Source organism: Salminus brasiliensis, chromosome 15, assembly GCF_030463535.1.
Source record: "Salminus brasiliensis chromosome 15, fSalBra1.hap2, whole genome shotgun sequence".
Taxonomy (NCBI): Eukaryota; Metazoa; Chordata; class Actinopteri; order Characiformes; family Bryconidae; genus Salminus; species Salminus brasiliensis.
In genome coordinates, this window is record NC_132892.1 from 29,693,478 (window position 1) to 29,708,938 (window position 15,461).

Sequence of the window (15,461 nt, forward strand, 5' to 3'; positions counted from 1 at the left end):
AAAAAAAAATCCTCTGCAGAGACAAACATTTACAGTTTCTGTTCATTTACTTAATTCATCACATCTAGGAGGAAAAATAGTTTACTTAGTGTGAAGCATTTTTTTAATGTTAAATGCAGCAAATTAATACAAAAGTTTATTTCCTGCAGAGAATTTTTTGCTTATTTGTAAACAACCAAACAGGAGTGTCCAAACTTTAGCATACTGTGAAAACAAGTTAGGTCAAAACATTTTATCATGGACAATTATGTGACTTTAAGAACAACACATACAGCGGGTGAGTGATGTGAACTCAAGGTGAAGTAAATGTTAGCTAGCTAGTGCAAACCAGGGTAAATGAGAATAGACAAATATTTAAACAGTTTAGTTTAAACTTAATTTCTCACATGGCCATTATCATTCATATATATATATATATATATATATATATATATAAGATTCCATATGATTTCAATATTGGCAGATCCTTCTATATGTACACATGGTGTATCGCACTGCAAAATACTAATCCAGGTAGATTTACTCCCAGTTTCTACATTTTCTAAATGATCTCAGCATAAACAAATATGCACATTAAATACATGATATCAACATTAAATCCCGTATCAGTGTGTTCCCAAAAGACTTCTCAAGACTTATAACTTGGCCTGATTCCACCAGATTCCAGCATTTCTAAGCAGCGCAATTCTGACACCTATTTCCACATTTCCCTCCTAAAACTCCTAACAAAGCTGGACTTCCAGTCGTCTGCTGTACATGGGTATTAATGTTAATCAGTACTATTTACATATTTCAGCTCTCGCTTTACATGCAGTAAATCCTCTTCAAATCCGGGTGTTTATGTTTTGACTAGATCTAATAATATATGCAAGATTTAACCTACATTTTTGGAAACGTGGCGCTTACTGGACTAATGGCCGTCTGAAGGCAAATCTCTGTTCATACCAGACTGCTGCGATTCCAGCTGGTGATGCACATGACAAAAACAAGCTGGCCAAGCAAAGAACTGAAACACATAGCGAGTGCTGAAGCCGTTCTGTGGTTTATTTGACGGACAGTGTAGAAGATACAGTCAGGGACGTTCTGTTGTTCCAGCAAATTAAATTAAACTAAAAAAACTGTCCTAATAGAAACAAATACAATGCTCTGTCTACTGTAAGAGCTTCCCTTGCTATACCATAGAAGTGTACTATCAAAATAACTGAAATAAGTGACTGGCCTTTTTTACTTATTTATAGCCCAAAATTTTACATCATAACATTATCAATGTTCATATACAATACTGTGCAAAAGCCTTAATTTAAAAAGCACATTTAATATTTTATGTATTATATATATATATTTAATTTTTTTCCATTTTTTTTTCTCCTTTGTTTGGGCTCTGTTGCTGCTCTGTGTCACTGATTCTGGATGAACGGACCAATAGAAATGCTCGAAATTACTTGGAATAAACATAATAAAAGTTACCCAGGTTAATGATGTTTTTGCTGCCTTCTCCTACATGTTTTTCACTACACAGCAATGATACATTTATGTATTAATTTTGAATAAATACAAATACCATTCATTCAGAAAGTAGCACTTTTAAGTGTGTCAATGTGTTGAGCTGAGCAAATTATGTAGTAATTAGGGCGTGGCGGAGAAATCTAGGACCACATTTGCGGTGTTCTGTCTAAAAAGAAAATCATCTATATATCCGAGAACAAGAATTTTATGTTATGTTATGTTTTTATGTTATATGATATTTTTACAAGCATAAACACTTATTGCCCAAATAAATGGTTTTAAATAGTTGTTTTTTTCTATAGGTGCTTTTGGTACATTTGCACAGTACTGTACATTTCTAATGGAATCTACACCAAAGCCCTTCACTACCGAGGCACATTCAGTCAGATTTACCCTAACTGGTACATGTTCCAATTGTTGGTGAAGATCTACTGAGCTACAAAAGCTTGCATGTGTTCTGGACTTTACTCATTAAGGCCCAACGTTCGTCCCTCAGCCTGTAGAAATGAGAATGGAGATGGGTGAATGGGTGAATGTACACAAATATTGCTAAATATTCCCCAGAAGCTCCTCCCACCGGTCATTCAGGTACAGCAGGCGGCCAGTCCACGTCCACCGACTGCCAAAGTAACAAGACAGAAGGGAACATAAGTGAAATTCAAACACTAACAATCAAACCTACTGCAGATCTACAACACAAAGATAAAACCGAGTGCTAGGACGTCTGTCCTGCCCTTATTTTGCTCATATCTTTATAGCAACTGTTGCTAGGTTCCAACCATTCAAGTTAGCGAAGTGTATTCATGCTGGAGTTTAGCATTCAGCTACTTCAGGTTTCTCCTTCATTTCAGAAGAGACACTGACAAAAGCAGGTGTCCAAATACTTTAGTCCACATATTCAACACCAATTTTCTAACCAGAAAAGGTAACTGTGTGTTACACAGAGTGCTACAGGGGGCAGCTGTTGTCTAAAGGTAAAAGAAGAGGGTTTGGGATTGGAAGGTTGCTGGCTTGATCCCCAGGACTGGTATCCACCACTGAGATGCCCCTGTGGTTGATGAACAGTGGGGTTTCAATTCTCCCTTATGGGCCCCATCTTAAACCCTGCGCAAGGCGCGCTGCGATGCTCGTAACCATCTCACTCCCCCGTCAACAGGAGAGTTTAAACAGCAACACTGCTTGTGAATATATCTACGCAGATGGGCGCGGTGGTCTCTAAATGAGGTGTGCTCAGGTCAATTTCTGGTGTGTTGCTGTGTGTCTTGGAAACGGAAAACACAGGAGCTCCACTGACTGAAAATTACCTAGGCAGACGTCAACAGGCAGACGTTCGTTGCTATCTCGTACACCCCCCCCCCCACCCCCACCCCCCCCCCCAAACTTCACACCACTGAAATGGCAACCCGCCAAATTCAGACAGACCTCACCTGGCTCAGAAAAGGGAATAACGAGCGATTACTGCACGTTATGCCGAAAACACACCCCTGATTAATTAAGAGACTTTATGAACCCCGCAAGGTAAACTTGTCCCCTCGTTGTCCCCTCGTTACGAGAGCTAAGACACACTAGGATGACGACTCGCCTATAAAGATCACTCAAACAGGGCCCAATATCCCTACAATGTCTACTGTTATTAAATCTAGTGTCCTTCCATCTCAGCTAGCTCAGTGAAGCACACACCTCCACATCCAGCTCCAAAATGTCCACCTCGGACTCCATGAGAGCGCAGAGGTTGGGCTTAGTCCGGCCGAAGTCTCCATGAACAAACTCTTTGATGTATCTGTACAGACGGTTAAGGCAACGCTGATTTAATAAGAATTAGCTCGTGTGTAAATGTGATCCTGATGCAGGTGGATTTACCTGTTCATTTGGAATGTATTTAATCCATGCTTTATATTTAAAGGCTGGGGGCCGAATTAAATATCAAGCTGATATATATATATATATATATATATATATATATATATATATATATATATATATACACACATTTTTGCATTTTTGGTACATTATGTTACGTCACAATAGCAAGAAACCTTCTTCCGGGTGGAGGAGCAGCAGTGGAGATGAGAGCTTTGTGCAGATTTATTTTTAACACCAACATTTATAATAAACCTATAAATCTATTCTTATTAATATTTTTAATACTTTTCTGATTACTGTGTTCACATTTAAGCGTGTGATCTGCCAATAGAATAGGACTCTCTAGAGCAGATAAACATAAACCTGTCAGATGTGGCCTAGAGGGGGTATAAAGCCCCCCAGCATTGAGCTGTGGAGCAGTAGAACTAACTGTGTTCTCTGGAATGATGGATGGTCGTCCAGCTAATACTTTTGGGATGAGTTGGGGAGTTGAGGATGAGGTGGGTGGGGATTATTTAACATCCCGGCCTCACTAACACTCTTGATAGTGTCCTCACAGCAGTGTTCCACCAGAATCTAGTAGAAAGCCTTCCTCCCTGGACAGTAGAGACAGCTACTCTAACAAAAGCAGGATACATTATTTTGAATATCCTTGATTTGAGAAGAAACACTGACAAAAGCAGGTGTCCCAATACTTTTGTCCATATATTCTAACAGTCTACAATGGTAGGTAAAGGTAACCGCGTGTTCCAGTGGGGTACAGGGGGGCAGCTGCTGTCTAAAGGTTAAAGAAGGTCGCACTTTCTGTACAAAAAATGTAAAACAGCATCAGCATCACGTTTGTGTGTAGCACTGTCCTGTAAGTGTGTTGGTGCGTATAAGGATACGTCCCGGCCTGTGTGTGCAGCTGCAGTCTAAAGTGGTGTGTATCCATAAAGCTAGCGCCCATGGAGTGGATGACCCTCTGCCGGACGGCCAGCGGCCTGCGGTGCAGCACCCTCAGCGGAGTCTTCTGGTCAATCTTCAGCTCCTATAAACGGACAGTGAACTTTTAATATATATATTTTTTTAACCTTCAGCGTTCTCTCAGCTCAATTATCAAACACTTCTGATGTGCTACAGCTGGGAAAAGGGGCTGGGACATCATTGGCAGGACTGGACTACATGAAGACAAGGAAATACCTTTATGTTTCCAATGAAGTCCAGATCTGTGTTAGTTATGGCCTTTTTGGTCCAGATGAGGGCGCTGTAGGACTTAGTCTTCTCCTCCTCACCCTCCTTCATGCGGCCCATAGCTTCTCTGCAGGAACACACACAGACACACACAGCTGAAAGAACACTACAGGTGTGTTTCTACCGTACACTACAATCAACTGATATCTTGGCGAGTGAACACGTCCTAAACATAGACCATGTATCTAATGTTCATGTGGTCAGACAAGGTTTTACAGGTAGATACTCTCACTGACCACTGACATTATGTTTATTTGGGTTTTTTCTAATGTTATATAGAGTTAATTACAGGTAGACACTCTCACTGACCACTGACATTATGTTTATTTGGGTTTTTTCTAATGTTATATAGAGTTAATTACAGGTGGACACTCTCACTGACCACTGACTTTATGTTTATTTGGGTTTATTCTAAAGCTATATAGAGTTAATTACAGGTGGACACTCTCACTGACCACTGCCTTTATGTTTATTTGGGTTTATTCTAATGTTATATAGAGTTAATTACAGGTAGACACTCTGACTGACCACTGACTTTATGTTTATTAGATTTTATTCTAATGTTATATAGGAGTTAATTACAGGTGGACACTCACTGACCACTGACTTTATGTTTATTTGGGTTTATTCTAATGTTATATAGAGTTAATTACAGGTAGACACTCTCACTGACCACTGACTTTATGTTTATTAGATTTTATTCTAATGTTATATAGAGTTAATTACAGGTGGACACTCACTGACCACTGACTTTATGTTTATTTGGGTTTATTCTAATGTTATATTGAGTTAATTACAGGTAGACACTCTCACTGACCACTGACTTTATGTTTATTAGATTTTATTCTAATGTTATATAGAGTTAATTACAGGTGGACACTCACTGACCACTGACTTTATGTTTATTTGGGTTTATTCTAATGTTATATTGAGTTAATTACAGGTAGACACTCTCACTGACCACTGAATTTATATAACATTAGAATAAACCCAAATAGTCTTAGCGTTTACAACAGTGGTTCTCAATTCTACATAATGCACTACACACCTGGTTACGATCTGCAGGTCCCTCACCCGGATTTTATCAGATGAAGCGTTGATGGTCTGCACAAATGAGAGAAATAAACACTTATCATAAATAAATACTTCTACCTGGAGAATGAACTTCCTGTCTGTATTCAGCAAGGATCCGTACCTCCTGAAGCTGTCTGATCTCTGCTCTGTTAAATCTGGCTCTGTGGGGGTTCAGGAGCTCCATGGCAAACGGCCGTCCTGCAGCCGACATGCGACAAAGCAAACAGCAACATCTCAGTCACCCAGATCAGGCAGATCTTTGTAAATGTGCTCTATTATTTATATACAAGTATACATATTAATATTAATATAAACATACAAATTATTTATATATAAATGTAGTGAATTCAAAATGGACAGTTTCTAAATATATATGAACTGGGGAGTGAATGATAGGCTGCAGCTGAGGCTGAAACACGTATTTCGGTGTGAATGGGTAAACTGCTGTTGACTGAAAATTCTACTCAGAAATTCTACTCAAATGCTTTTGTTGCAGTTTATAATCCATATATGTAAAAAATAATTAGGGAGTGACTGAAAAAAATAAAATGGTCAGGGAAAGGTGAGTTTTTCATGACATTGTGGATCAAAGTGCATTTGGAGCGAGCTTAGAGCAAAAAACAGGGACCATCTAGAGGGACTAAAGACTAGTAGTGGCTAATATTATGACCAAATATCATTTAATTGCTTAATTCTGTTGACTTTCATTATTTTACGACATAATAAAAAATTACAAGAAACCCACCGGCCCTTTTTACATCTTTTTAAAATCTAAATCTGAATAAAACTACAATAATGCATATGTAATATGCATGCATGTGCAGCACTGGAACGTACCATTCCCTAGAGTTCGAACATCCACATCTTCTCTCCCAGATGAGGAAAAGTTAAAGCCTACAAACAACAGAGTGGAGAATAAAGATATCGGAATCACTGGAACCAGAATCGGCCCAAAATGTAGTGTGTAATTCATTCGTTTTATAAAATTGGATATGGAAATATTGAAGATGTTTTGTTGTTAACACATTGATTAATTAAATGAAATTATCTCTATACAAAGAAATGATCTCTATAAAATGCTCTGAAATTAAATAAAATAATCTCTATAAAATACTCAAAAATTAAATTAAATGACACAGTCTTTCGGACATAGTAATACACCACAGGGTAGCGTAGGGGCGACATGGCTTCTATGGTTTAGATGGACTGTAAAGAAGAAATCATTATCAGAATCAGCTGGTGTTTATTTACATTATGAACATTTTAAACAATATTTTTAGTTCTGAGGATGCGCTTTAATTTTGACATATTCACTTATTTTGCTCTGTAGCTCAGAATGCTAACAGCCATCTCACAAATTAGACCAAGATCGTCAGGGAATGCAGACTTTGTGAGGAAGGGGCCAGTTGACTGATACGCAAAGCAAAGCTGTGAAAGTGAGTCTAATGGTTAGACAGTAATTACTGATCCTGGATCAGCTCATAGTGAACATATGAACTCAGTTTGGTTTGTGCACTTACCGTCAGCACTGAAAGAGGAGAGGAGAGGATCAGCAATCAACTCCTCCACTGATCCCTCCATCCTTCTCTCTCCATCGATCACCCACGGGGTCTGAGGAAGCTCCCGAGAGAACTTATTATACCTCCCTGAAGAGACAGAGATACACAGACGGACAAACAGACAGACGGACAGGGAGAGAAAAATGAGTCCGCTTACGGAGTGATTTAAAGAAGAAACATTGATATGTCCAGGATGTAGATCTGTACATAATATTAATGCTCCATATGTATGTATCATTTTCTAATTGCATGTAGTTACATATACAATAATATGCCCCATATATGTTTGACATATGCAATTATAAAATCTTTAAAAAACATTATATTGTATATTATAACATCAGCAATTTATAAAATAGTAAAATAATTAAGTAACAGCATTTTTTATTGTGTAAATGTCAAAGTAAATAGGAATTTTGTCTAAAATGTGCAGAAATGTTGTTTTTTTAAAGAAGAATTTGTTCAATTATTTACAACTTTATCAACTAAATGTGCTATTTGACCAGGGAAGCCCAAACCTTTACATAAGACTGCATATGTAATAATGTATTACATATGTATTATTTCATTTTTGTATTTAATTAACATATTTATTTTGTTGTTTTTACAGTTAATGCAGGCTAAAATGATGTGATTGTATTCCAAGTATGTTTTGGTGCATTTTCATATTATCATCATCATCTTTATCCTCATTCAGAATAATACAGTGCATATTATTGTGTACGATGTGTAGATTATTATGTCATTATTATACAACAATAAGTAATAATATCTCATATAATTTCTTCATTTTGTTGACTTAATAATAATAACTATAAATAATAATAACTGAACCAATATAAACACAGAACGTCTTTGCTTCTGTTAGTCTGATATTTATTAGTAGATGCAGTTTTTTTCAGCCTTAAACAGCAATTTTAACATCAGACCTTTCTGCCTCTGAAAACATAGGGGGGGGGGGCAATACCCATCTATAATCACACTCACCTGCTATGAAGACAGATGCATGCAGGCACGTGGTGTCTAGAGGAGTGCACTTGCCGATTGGACTGACGGGTGGACATGGGTAGTTTCTACAGAACAAGACACCAAAGACAAGCAAAGCAAACATTTATCCATAGAATTGTTTGTTTTTTTAAAGATGACATATGATAACCAATTTTCCACATATCAGCAGAGTTTCCTGGGCTCAGGAAGCAGAGCCAGATCTAAATGGCGTTTTCCAACATTTACTTCACCTTGAGTTCACATCATTACAATGTCCACGGTACCAAAGAGATGCTGTGGTGAGCCGGAGTGGAGTTAGCTTGAGAATGAAGAGGTCAGAGAAAGCTGGGTTCTCACCTGAGGAACTTCTGATCTGAAATCTTCTCCAGTGCCTTTACCACTGCCATTCTGGTGAAGACAGACTGAGCAACAGAGAGAGAAAGGAACGGTCAGTGTCACTGTTCAATGAATTCAGTCTATTTTATTTATCTTTTTTATTTAAATGTGAACTAAACTCTAAATAATGATGAGCCTCTTAAAAGTGTCTATCCTTTATAACATCTGGTCAGTCGCTGCCTCTTCTTATTGATGGGTGGGCAGAGGGGGTTGCAGTGTTTTTTTCTAGTTTTCAACTGTCCAGCTTGCTGAGCCTTTGTCCACTAGCTGACAGTATTGGAACCTGGCATGGTCTTCGGCTGTTGTAGCCCATCTGCCTCTAGGATGGACTTGATGTGTTTAGATGGACTAGATGCTTTTCTGCTTTTACGGAGTTACTGTAGCCTTTCTGTCAGCTCCACCCAGTCTGACCAACAAAGCAAGTTTCTGCCTGCAGAACTGCCCCTCGCTGGACAGGTTTTCTTTATTCCGCCATTCAAAGTAACTATTTGAGAGACTGCCATGCTGAAAATCCAAGGAGCTGAAAATCAGCAACTCTAGAAATACTGCAACCAGCCATTCTGACACCAACAGTGATGGGTGATGGTTGAAATTACCTGAAGCCTCTGGCCTGTATCTTCAGAACTGCATGCACTGCACTGCAGCCGCACGATTGGCTGATTAAATAACTGCACAATGGGTACGTAATGAGGTGTTTGGTGGGTGTACAGCGCTCTAGGGTACTCACTGCTTTATTCTTTGTGGGTTTGAAACAGTCAGAACATGTTGTAGCTCTGCAGAGAGAATCATACAAGAAACATGAAACCTGGAAAACTGTAAACATCCAGGGGGAAAAAGAAGGGAAGTGTCAGTGGGAAGAGCAGACATACAGGAAATGGCAGTCGCTGTCTGTTTCGGGATGTGTGAAACCCACACTGACCTCAAACGCACTCTGCAGAATACAAAAAAAACATTAGAGCCATAACATTAAGACCACTGACAGGTGAAGTGAATGACACTGATGATCTGGTCATGGGTCAAGAGGTGGGATCCACATATTAGGCAGCAATTGAACAGTCAGGTCTTAGGGGGGTTTGTTTAATCAGGAAATATTAGGAAACAAGTGACTGCGATGTTCTAGACGACTGGGTCAGAACATCTCCAAAACATCAGGCAGGTCTTATGGGGTGTTCCTGGTATGCAGTGGCTAGTATCTACCAAAAGTGTTCCAACTGGTGAATCAGTGACAGGGTCAGGGGCACCCAAGGCTCGTTGATGTGATCCATGGAGGCCTCACCCACCTCACAACTTACAGGACTTCAAGGATCTGCTGCTAACGTTAGTCTTGGTGCCAGATACCACAGCATGTTAGGCAGGTGGTGCTAAGGTTATGGCCCAACACTTTAGTCAATTAGCCAAGACAGAATTGGAGCGATGATGCTAAAAAAACTATCACATTAACTGCAGGCCTAAATCATCACACACCTAACTGGTGGCTTCCATGACATGTTAGCTACATTAGCCTCGTAGCTCCAGTGCAAACCCAAAAGAAGCAAACTGTGGACGCCAAGCACTCCTCAAAAACACACCTCCTCATGTCCATTTCAACGCTCTATTCATTCAGCTTGAGTCTCCACTACAGTAACGCTTACATTAGTCAGTACAGATGCTCCCAGATCTTTGCCCACCATTCCCTGGATGGCCCACTTGAAGGCGTCCTTCACCTGAACCACGTCCTCCTTATCCATACACATGCTCTTCTCCCTGACGAGCACAACCACCAGAATCAACAGGTTAGGCATAGTGAGAGAGGAAGCAGCAGCATTTTGAGATCTGTGATGGTGTAAGTCCAGTGTTTGTTAGCAAGGTTACCCTAGCATCTGCTGTGCACTGATCACTTATCACCAGGCACAAATATACAAGTAACACCCAACCAACAACATGGGATACCATAGCAACCACCTGAGACACCACAGCAACCAGGTGGGATACTATAGCTAACGCCATAGCAACCACCTGGAACACCATAGCAACTGTAAAACGGGTTTACAGGGATCGTCGGTCGACACGAGAGAATTTCCGAAACAGCGAACCCTGGGAGCAGGACAGGATTTTGGGAAATGTATGCTGCTCACTTACCTGGCCTCCTTCTTGATGTGCAGCCAGCAGGAATGCTGAAGAAGAAGAAAGACAGATGTAGACAGATGCTGTAAACTCTGTGACATGAAACATGGTCTCATGTCAAGACAAAGACAAAGACACCCATATTCACCATTAGTGTTGGACACGAATGGGATTTGGCCTCTGCCTTTAACCCACACACAGTGGACAGTCAGCACACATGCCTGGAGCAGACAGGGTTAAGGGCCTTGCTTAAGGGCCCAACAGAGGCAGCTTGCCAAACCCGGGTGTCAAACTCACAACCCTGCCAGTCCCAACTGCTGAGCCCCAACTTCACCTCCACTAATCCACTAATCCCCATTCAGGCTTCATTAATAAAAATACTGCAGCGGTTCTCAATCCCAGTCTTACAGAGCGTCCCTGCCCTGCATGTCTTTGTGTTCTCCCTGCTGTAAAACTAGCGGCTTGTTGAAGCGATAGTATGGCAAATTTACCCAAATTTACACAGTTACACAACTAAACATGTTTGGTTTCTAGTTTGATTCTTTAGTTAGTCAGTAATCTTCTTTATGTGGTTTCCAGTCTACAAAATCCATAAATACGGACAAAAATGGACAAAACCGTCCCGCCCAGCTACAGCAAAGCAGGATACGGAGTCATATTTGGTGTGTTAGTGCAGATACAACACAGTGAGTTGACGTACTTCTCTGACAGACAGCTGAGCAGGGAGTGAGACCGCCAGCACCAGACTGTCAAACTGGTACTCCCCTTTTCTCACAGAATCACACACCTGCAGATAAAGACACAATAACACGCATTACAACAGCATTTCATACTAGAGCGCTGCTTTATCCTGTAATAGTGACCATAGCGTCACTCCAGAGCACTGAATAGATATTTGCTGATTTATTCAAGAATCACTGCTTTACTCTAGAATACTGACCATTTCCAGAACCACTGCTTTAATCTACAATACTGACCATTTCCAAAACCACTGCTTCAATCTAGAAAACTGACCATTTCCAAAACTACTGCTTTAATCTACAATACTGACCATTTCCAGAACCACTGCTTCAATCTAGAAAACTGACCATTTCCAAAACTACTGCTTTAATCTACAATACTGACCATTTCCAGAACCACTGCTTTAATCTACAATACTGACCATTTCCAAAACTACTGCTTTAATCTAGAATACTGACCATTTCCAAAACTACTGCTTTAATCTAGAATACTGACCATTTCAAAAACTACTGCTTTAATCTAGAAAACTGACCATTTCCAGAACCACTGCTTTAATCTACAATACTGACCATTTCCAAAACCACTGCTTCAATCTAGAAAACTGACCATTTCCAGAACCACTGCTTTAATCTAAAATACTGACCATTTCCAGAACTGCTTTATTCTAGAATACTGACCATTTCCAGAACCACTGCTTTAATCTAGAATACTGACCATTTCCAAAACTACTGCTTTAATCTAGAATACTGACCATTTCAAAAACTACTGCTTTAATCTAGAAAACTGACCATTTCCAGAACCACTGCTTTAATCTACAATACTGACCATTTCCAGAACTGCTTTATTCTAGAATACTGACCATTTCCAGAACCACTGCTTTAATCTACAATACTGACCATTTCCAGAACTGCTTTATTCTAGAATACTGACCATTTCCAGAACCACTGCTTTAATGTAGAATACTGACCATTCCCAGAACCACTGCTTTAATCTAAAATACTGAATAGAAACACAATGATGCAGATCATGCAGAACGTATTGAGATGTTCTGTCTTTGCCGTATCCCCCATCCGGTCTCACCTGTTTGGTGTAGCTCTGATCACAGAAGTCCTGCAGCACCCCCAGGCAGGCCACACAGATCTCAGACCGGACTTTAGGCTGAGCGTCCGCAGCAGCGGTCTCTGAACTGCCATCCTCTCCGGCCTGCGGAGACTCCAATTTCATCTTCTTACTCGGAGGGTCTTCTGTCTGCGTGTGATCTGACACTTCATGGGACTTCTGTTCGTCAGCCTCGCTGAGGAACGCCAACAGCTCTTTGTTTATGTCCTAACAGACATACATTTGAATAAAAACACATGCTTCCGCTATAACTGGAAACGTGTGCCATAAATATTGGCACCCAAGCACCTGTCCGAAAATGCGCCACTTTTCCCTGAAATTTGTTGCAGATACAAACACCTTTGGGAAGTGAGAACCAAAATTGTGTGAAAGTATGGACAACCTCAAGCTCATCATCACTGTCATAAAGAAGTTTACAGCCAATGGCACTGTAGCTAACCTCCCCGGACGGGGACGGATAGAGAACATCAATGAAAGATTTCAACAAAGAAATGTTCCAATGGTGGCTTAAACAACCTCAATCAACTTCCAAGCAATTCAAGCGGACACAAGGCCACACAGCAGGACAATGACCCAAAGAGCACCCAGAAATGGTAAAAAAGTTCTGCAAACTAAAGACATAAACATGTGAATGCCACATTACAGCAACAGTGTTCTGGGAGAAGTGGTGGACTGTCTGAAGAAAAAGTGCAGGAGTATCAATATTTTTGGCCATGACTGTATTTTGAAGAGGTTGAAGGACCATACATACCTCAAGGGACCGCTGATATGAAGAGTACTTTCCTACGCAGCAGAATCGGAGAACACATCTCGCACAACAACCAGCATCCAGCAGCTTTCTGATGATGGGACGGTCTTTGTCTTTGAGGGAAAGCATCGCTGAAGGAGAGCCAAACTGGAGAAGAACAAGAGTGAAGAATCAAAGCATCAATAAAAGACCTAAGCAAAGGAGCAGATCAGGAGACCACAGTTCAGTCCATGGGACGTGATCTTACAGAATCACCAAAACGTCATTCAGTTATCCCTATTTTCTATCTAAACTAATACTGAGTAGATCCTCCCATCCCATGAATTCCATTTTGATATGATTGGATCTCCTCCAAACTCCTGCAGATTGTTCAGGAGCACCTTCAGCCTGAGGAGCTCCTGTTCTACCACATCTCCAAAGGTCTACTGGATTCAGATCCATTGTCCCAATGGGGAAGCGCCAGGACGACACCATCACACCACATTACCTCCACCGGTCTGGACTGCTGACACATGGGTTGGGTCCATGGGTCCATGCTGTTGATGTCAAATTCTGACCCTACCATCTGTGAGCCTCAGCCAAAATGCATCTGACCAGGCTTTACTTTACTCCATGATATTGGTCTTTTGCTCATGGGAGGGAACTGTCTCTACTGTCCAGGGAAGGGAAGGGTTTTCTACTAGACGTTAGAGGAGCATTGCTGTGAGAATCTGATTGCATTCAGCACCAAGAGCATTAGTGAGGTCAGGAGGCTGGAGGCTGGAGGCTGGAGGCTGGATGCTCCCCCCCAACTCTCCCACTCATTCTAAAAGTACTGGATGGAGCTCCAGAGAACACAGTTCTCCCACTGCTCCACAGCTCAAGACTGGGGGGCTTTACACCCCTCTAGCCCACACCAGGCATTAGGCAGCATGGTGCCAATAGGTCCATGTTGTGTATCTGCTCCTATTCTAGACAGACTAGACATTTGCACACATCTGTTTTCAGCAATAATATCTAAATGCATTTATTACAAGGGGTGTCCACAAATATTTGGACATTGGCAGTGCATCAGCCCACTGACTGACCTGTGATCATGCAGGAAAGCCCTTCATTCAGTGATCACAGGGAAAGGTTAGGTTAGTGTGCAGCCATGCTTTGGCTCACATGAAGTCATGTTGTACCGTAATCCATATAAACTAGCTAACTCACCTCAGGAGGGTCCCGGTGTGACAGTTCTCCAAAGTACTGCTATTACACAAACACGGCCTAATAAACAAGGCTAGAACTAGAGCATATCTCAGCTCAGCACAGTAACGTTATAGTATGGAGAGGTACCGTCCCAATTCTGCGGGCTAGTGGACGCTTAGCTCATGTGTAGAACGCGGGCCGCCATTGTGGGCGTGTTCCCAACCAAGGTAGGATCAAGTGCGCTAGAATTAGACAGGAGGACAGATGAACGCTGGCGGCTAGCAATGAACAGAAACAAATATTTGCATAATTAAACAATTTAGATGCAAAAACTGATTTTGTTTATGTTAGAATTATGTAAAGGTTTCGTTCATGATCATACAGTACATTGTATTGTGTTTATTACAAGGCACCAACACGTGCTCAAGTGTTTAACGCGCTATTCTGAACACAGCCAATAGCATACATACTGTATATTGAGGCCACAAGATAATATGTTGAGGCCACGACATAAAATATAAACGCCACTTATTAATAAATCGAGGCCACATAAAAACTAAATAATACATTTAGGCTGCGAGATCATAGATTGGGCCACAAGATAATATATTAAAACCATGAGATAATATATTTTATAATATATTATACAATATATATAATACTAATACTAATATAATACTAATGAAGTCATTTATTAGGTTTCTAGAGGCCAGAAAATAATATATTAAAGCCACAAAATAATATACTGAGTCAATTTATTATAATAGGGTCATGAAATAATATATTGTGGTCACGAGACATGAGTATATTAAGGCCACAAGATAATTTATTGGGACAATGAGATAATATACAGAGACCACAAGATAATATATTGACCACAAGATGATTTATTAAGAACAGAAGATAATACAAGATGATTTATTAAGACCACAAGATAGTTTATTAAGACCACAAGATAATAC

General features: G+C 40.3%; 1 protein-coding gene across 1 annotated transcript; it reads right to left on the reverse strand.

Moving 5' to 3' along the window:
- Positions 1–188: 188 nt before the first annotated feature.
- On the reverse strand, positions 189–14,654 carry pus10 (pseudouridine synthase 10). The gene is made up of 18 exons (XM_072657195.1): positions 14,521–14,654; positions 13,333–13,476; positions 12,543–12,788; positions 11,422–11,508; positions 10,737–10,771; positions 10,250–10,361; positions 9,488–9,549; positions 9,346–9,391; positions 8,580–8,644; positions 8,223–8,308; positions 7,197–7,322; positions 6,514–6,570; positions 5,798–5,874; positions 5,651–5,706; positions 4,552–4,669; positions 4,257–4,399; positions 3,187–3,286; positions 189–2,125 (listed from the first exon to the last, which is right to left on the reverse strand). Exons 2-18 carry the CDS (start codon positions 13,456–13,458, stop codon positions 2,087–2,089), a joined length of 1,581 nt encoding a protein of 526 aa, XP_072513296.1. The 5' UTR covers positions 13,459–13,476; positions 14,521–14,654; the 3' UTR covers positions 189–2,086.
- Positions 14,655–15,461: the final 807 nt, after the last annotated feature.